Raw genomic sequence first — 6,766 nt, 5'->3', positions numbered from 1 at the left:
ACATTGTTCTGCCTAATGGGGACCTGCGCTACCTATTGGGGACATTTTTCTGCCTAGTGGGGACATTGTTCTGCCTAATGGGGACCTGTGCTACCTATTGGGGACATTTTTCTGCCTAGTGGGGACATTGTTCTGCCTAATGGGGACCTGTGCTACCTATTGGGGACATTTTTCTGCCTAGTGGGGACATTGTTCTGCCTAATGGGGACCTGTGCTACCTATTGGGGACATTTTTCTGCCTAGTGGGGACATTGTTCTGCCTAATGGGGACCTGTGCTACCTATTGGGGATATTTTCCTGCCTAGTGGGGACATTGTTCTGCCTAATGGGGACCTGTGCTACCTATTGGGGACCTGTGCTGCCTATGGGGGACTACTATGCTGCCTATGGGGGACTACTATGCTGCCTATGGGGGACTACTATGCTGCCTATGGGGGATTATGCTGCCTATGGGGGATTATGCTGCCTATGGGGGACTACTATGCTGCTTATGGGGGATTATGCTGCCTATTGGGGACATTTACCTGTCTATTGGGGACTGGCAAGGCTGCATTGATAGGCACTGATGACATTGCAATGATGGGCAGTGCAGTCTGTATGTCTCCGTGTGGGTAATTTTATTTCTGGTGTAGTTTTTGTAGAGCTGTATATATATTGGTATTTTACTAATAGCGATTTTGAATCTCTAGGAAACAATGACATCGAGAAAGAGAAAAATTGACTCGGAGTGTAGGATATTCAAGGAACAGTGGACTTATGATTACTTTTTCATGCAGTACAAGGAAAGAGCTGTCTGTTTGATATGCCAGAATATAGTGTCTGTGTTCAAAGAATACAATTTGCGTCGACACTATCAAACTCAACATAAAGATAAATATGATTGTTTGGTTGGAGAAGTGAGAAAAGATAAAATATTAAAACTAAAAAATACATTGACAACTCAGCAAAATACGTTTGTGAAGCAGAAGCAGCTAAATATTTCATCACTGCGAGCAAGTTTTCAAGTTGCCAAGCTAATAGCGTGCACTGGCAGACCATTCGTGGAGGGAGAATTTGTTAAAGAATGCCTTCTTTCTGTAGCCAAAGAGATGTGTCCAGAGAAGGTCGATTTATTTAGTACAGTGAGTCTTTCAGGACCTACAATTACACGAAAGATTGAAGAAATGGGAGACAATTTGCATCAGCATTTGCAAAACTCCGCAAAAAAACTTTCCTATTTTTCCTTGGCACTCGACGAAAGTAATGATATTCGTGATTCTGCACAACTTCTAATTTTTATTCGTGGGACGAATGATTATTTTGAAGTCACAGAAGAGCTTGCTGCACTGCAAAGCATCAAAGGAACAACTACAGGAGAGGATATCTATGAAAAGGTTTGCCAAACTGTGAATGGTTTGGAGCTGGACTGGGCTAAACTAGCCAGTGTGACAACTGATGGTGCTCCTAGCATGGTGGGGTCTAAGAAAGGAGTAATTGCTCGCATTAACCAAGAGATGGACAAGTATAACCATTCTCATCCAATAGCCATACACTGCTTAATCCACCAACAGGCGCTGTGTAGTAAATCACTGAAGTGGGACTCTGTTATGAAAATTGTGGTATCTTGTGTTAACTTCATTAGAGCTAATGCATTAAACCACAGACAATTTCAGGAATTTCTGTCTGAGCTAAATGTTGGCTATGAAGATGTTCTGTACCACACAGAAGTCCGTTGGCTGAGTCGAGGGAGAGTTTTGAAACGTTTCTATGACTTGCTTCCACAGATTACAGAATTTCTGCTTTCAAAAAACAAAGAAATACCAGAGCTCAATGATGCAGAATGGAAATGGCACCTCGCCTTTCTGACAGATGTAACAGAGTTACTTAACAGTTTCAATGTGCAACTTCAAGGAAAGGGGAAGCTCATCTGTGATATGCAATCACATGTGAAAGCATTTGAAGTAAAATTAGGCCTCCTCATCAAACAAGTGAAGGAGGAAAATTTCTGCCATCTCCCCACAACTCAAAATCTGTTAGCGCAAAAACCACTGGTTGCATTCCCAAACAAAACATGTGTGGATTCACTGGAAATCTTACTAAAGCAATTCGAATTTAGATTTAAAGAGCTTCATCTCCATGGACAGGACATACAGCTTTTCCGTAACCCATTTTCTATTGACATTGAAAATGTGGATACAGTTTACCAAATGGAACTGGCTGAACTACAGAATTGTGACTCTCTGAAAGACGCATTCAAGTCAAGCAGCCTTCCTAATTTCTATGCATCTCTCCCCTCTGAGACATATCCTAATCTCAGGAAGCAAGCACTCAAAATGGCAACCATCTTTGGCAGCACTTATGTCTGTGAACAGACTTTTTCCAGAATGAAACACCTGAAATCTCCTACCAGATCTAGACTAACTGATGAACACTTGCATCACTTGTTACGACTAGCAGTGACAAATATGGAACCGGACATTGACCATCTCATTAGCCAGAAGCAGGCCCACAGTTCCCATTGAAATATTGGTAAGTTTGTTGATTTAACACTTGTTCTTCATTTTAAAAATTGTATTTGTTCTTGTTTTGTTTCTTTTTTCTTCTGAATAAGATATGTGCAGTGTGCATAGGGCAGGCCATAGGAATTTGTTCATAGTTTTTTTTTAAAACTATATTCCGGCCCTCCAATGGTCTGAGGGACCGTGAACTGGCCCCCTGTTTAAAAAGTTTGAGGACCCCTGGCGTACACATTCAAAATATATGTCTCAGGAGGCAGGCTCAGATGGTGTTAGGCCCAGTATGGATTGCACGTGATTGCACAAAGGTTAGAAAGGGTACCGTATCCCTGGATAACATGTATGGATAGCGTACACATTCAAAATATATGTCTATACAGCATGAGGCAGGCTCAGACGGTGTTAGGCCCAGTATGGATTGCACGTGATTGCACAAAGGTTAGAAAGGGTACCGTATCCCTGGATAACATGTATGGATAGCGTACACATTCAAAATATATGTCTCAGGAGGCAGGCTCAGACGGTGTTAGGCCCAGTATGGATTTGACAGCCCAGATTACACAGCGGAGGAGCAGGGAGAGGTAAAGATTGCAAATGCTGGGGCCCTGCCCAAGCAAGGGGGGCCCACTCGTGGGCGTCGGTACTGGCACTGGGCCCCTCATAGTACAGCGGTGTGTCTGACGGCGGGTGTGCACCACCACCGTCAGAGACACTTGATTGCACTATGAGGGACCCTGTGCCAGTGCCCGTGCCCAAGAGTCGGCCTACCCACCTGTCCAGGGCAACGGCACTCGCACGGTGTCGTGAGCTAGGTGTTGACCCTGGCCATGGGGGGGGAGGCAGCACAGTTAGGGAGTTTTAGAAAGTGGCATATGTTGATGTTGGACATTCAGCTGATGCAAAAGGCGAAATAAGTGAAGTACCAGGAAGAGGTGGACCAAAGCAAGCCATTTTTCTGTCACCCTATGTGTCATCAGGGGAAGGTGGGACAAAATCCTTGGAAACCCATGCGTGGTTCATTTTAATGAAGGTTAGATCATCCACATTTTGGGTTGACAGATGGGTCCTTTTTTCTGTCAGGATTGATCCAGCTGCACTGAAGACTCTTTCCGATAGCACACTTGCAGCTGGGCAAGCGAGCTCCTGTAAGGCATATTGGGCCAATTCAGGCCAGGTGTCCAGTTTAGCGGCCCAATAGTCAAAGGGGAATGACCTGTGTGGGAGAACATCGATATGGGAGGAAAAGTAGTTTGTAACCATAGTTGACAACTGCTGTCTCCTGTCACTTTCCATCGATGCAGTATTACCAGTTGTGTGAGCAGTATTTGAAAAATCAGTCCACAACATTGTCATGAAACCCCTGTCTCCAACGCCACTTCTGCTGTGTGCACCACGAACACCTCTGCCAAGCTGCCCCCGGCCCGTACGGCTCGTGTGAGAACCATCACCGCTGCTGTGTGCTGGGAATGCCTCAAGCAACCGATTTACCAGAGTTGCTTGTTTATTAGCCAATATTAGGTCAAGGTTCTCCTGTGGCATGATGTTTTGTAATTTGCCTTTATAGCGTGGATCCAGGATGCTGGCCAACCAGTAGTCGTCATCGTTCATCATTTTGGCAATGTGGGGGTCCCTTTTTAGGATCTGCAAGGCATAATCTGACATGTTGGCCAATGTTCCCGGTGTCAATGATGCACTGCGAGTGCTGGGTGGAGGAGCACTTTCTGGCAAATCCACATCCCTCCAGTCACGCACAAACCCTGTACCAGACCTTGCCACGCCAACATTTTCATTTGCCCCACGAGATGCATCCTCCTCCCCTAAGTAATCATCCCCATCATCCTCCTCCTCCTCCTCTTCTTCCTCCACCTCGTCCAGGAGAGGTCCCTGAGCAGACAATGGCTGAATGTCATCAAGGATTCCCTCCTCTTCCTCCTCATCAACATTGGCTGCAGACGCCTGCTCCTTAAGGTGCGTCAAAGTTTGCATGAGCAGACGCATAAGTGGGATGCTCATGCTTAGGATGGCGTCGTCTGCGCTTACCAGCCATGTGCATTCCTCAAAACACTGAAGGACTTTACAAAGGTCTTTCAGCTTCGACCACTGCACGCCTGTCAACTCCATGTCTGCTCTCAAAGTGCCTGGCCGTTTATCCTCCCACAAATGCATTATGGCCTGCCTCTGCTCGCACAGCCGCTCCACCATGTGCAGGGTGGAGTTCCACCTTGTTGCAATGTCGATAATGAGGCGATGGTTGGGAAGGTGGAGCAATCGCTGCAGCTTCTGCATACGAACGGAGTGTACAGGCGACCGGCGGATGTGCGCGCACAGTCTTCGCACCTTCTGGAGCAGGGCTGTTAACTCCGGATAATTTTTGAGGAAGCACTGCACCACCAGGTTCAAGGTGTGAGCCAAGCAAGGTATGTGGCTGAGTTTTGAAAGGGCTATGGCTGCCACAAAATTACGGCCGTTATCACTAACTACCTTGCCTGCCTCAAGATGTACACTGCCCAGCCATGACTCAGTTTGTCGCTTCAAGTACTCGGCCAGCACCTCGGCGGTGTGTCTGTCGCCCAAACACATCATCTGCAACACAGCCTGCTGACGCTTTCCACTAGCTGCTCGATAGGGGGACACATCGTGTGCAACAGTGGCAGCTGCAGATGGAGTGCTCGTACGACTGCGCTCTGTGGACGAGCTTTCGCTTCTGGAGGAGGAGGAGGAGGAGGGTCGAACGCCTACAGCCAACTGTTTCCTATACCGTGGGCTAGGCAGCACTGTCCCACCACCGCTGTCCCCTGTGGACCCTGCATCCACCACATTAACCCAGTGCGCAGTGATGGACACGTAACGGCCCTGGCCATGCCGACTGGACCATGCATCAGTGGTGAGGTGCACCTTTCCGCTCACTGACTGCTTGAGTGCATGGACAATGCGGTCTTTCACATGATGGTGGAGGGCTGGGATGGCTTTGCGAGAGAAGAAGTGGCGACTGGGTAGGTCATAGCGTGGTACTGCATAGGCCATGAGTTCGCGGAAAGCTGTGCTTTCCACCAACCGAAAGGGCATCATCTCAAACGAGATTAGTTTGGCAATGTGGGCGTTCAAACCCAGTGTACGCGGATGAGAGACTGAGTACTTTCTTGACCTACTCATAGTGTCTGGGAGGGTAAGCTGGACTTGAGAGCTGCATATGGTGGAAGTAGCGGTGGACAGGGCGGACTGAGAGAGGGTTGATGATGGTGATGGAGTTGGTGTTCTTTCTGATGGCCTAGAATCAGTCTTTCGTTGATATAACAGTGGGATTCCCTGACTGCTGTGGTCTTGCAACGACACCTCAACATTTGCTGCTGTGCTAACCGGTGGGCTTACAGTGGGGGAAACAATGTAGCGTTGCTGACTACCTTCGTTGTGATCAGTTGCACATGTGGCACTTGAGGTTTGGTGTTGTGTCCACGCTTGCAAGTGCATGCTGGTTAAATGTCTAAGCATGCAACTGGTATTCAAATTTTTCAGATTTTTCCCTCGGCTAAAGGTCTTTGCGCACTTCTTACAGATAACCTTGGCCTGATCATGAGGATTTTGTTCAAAAAAGTGCCACACTGCACTCTTCCTACTTTGGCAGACATTTTGCGGCCTAGCACGCTGTGATCTTTTGACCCTCTGGACAAGCTGTCCAGCAACTCTTTTGATGTTTGGAACCTGTCTTTGGAGTGCTCCGGGCCTGCCAGATAACAGCTGTTGCGATGTCGATGTCTGCTATGGATGCTCCTCATCTGAGCTATTGGAAGCAGCACCCTCTTCCCCCAATGGATGCCAATCTGGGTCAACAACTGGGTCATCCATCACCTCCTCTTCTATGTCATGTGCACCTTTCTCTGTGTCACCGTGTATGGTGGTATAGTGTGCGGGAAGGGGCACCTGAGTCTCATCAGGGTCAAAATCTGGCTCTGTACACTGCGAGGACAATGTAGTGCTCTGAGTGAATGTACCAGCAGAATCATCCATCAGCGGCTGTGCATCAGTGCACTCCATGTCAGATTCATCTTGGCCTGGGTAATTCACCATTTCACTTGATAATCCAGGCATGGTATGTGAAAACAGCTCCATGGAGTAATCAGTAGTATGGCCTGCGTCATCCTTCAATCTTGGTTGGGGTGAAGGACACAAGGAAAGGTGTGGTTCATGAACATGAGCCTCCAATGACGACTCAGTGCTTTTACTTTTTACAACTGAAGAAGAGGAGGCGATAGAGCTGGAGGCTGAGTCAGCAA

General features: G+C 47.5%; 1 protein-coding gene across 1 annotated transcript; it reads left to right on the top strand.

Moving 5' to 3' along the window:
• The first annotated feature begins 695 nt into the window (after positions 1 to 695).
• On the top strand, positions 696 to 2,501 carry LOC141074900 (general transcription factor II-I repeat domain-containing protein 2-like). Its single transcript, XM_073562212.1, has one exon. It carries the CDS (start codon positions 696 to 698, stop codon positions 2,499 to 2,501), a length of 1,806 nt encoding a protein of 601 aa, XP_073418313.1.
• The last annotated feature ends 4,265 nt before the right edge of the window (positions 2,502 to 6,766 follow it).

The sequence above is a fragment of the Dendrobates tinctorius genome, unplaced genomic scaffold (assembly GCF_039654945.1).
Source record: "Dendrobates tinctorius isolate UK_male_01 unplaced genomic scaffold, ASM3965494v1 ptg000015l, whole genome shotgun sequence".
NCBI classification, from domain to species: Eukaryota; Metazoa; Chordata; class Amphibia; order Anura; family Dendrobatidae; genus Dendrobates; species Dendrobates tinctorius.
The sequence above is the reverse complement of the archived record's forward strand: the minus strand, read 5'-3'. Positions and strand labels throughout refer to the sequence as shown.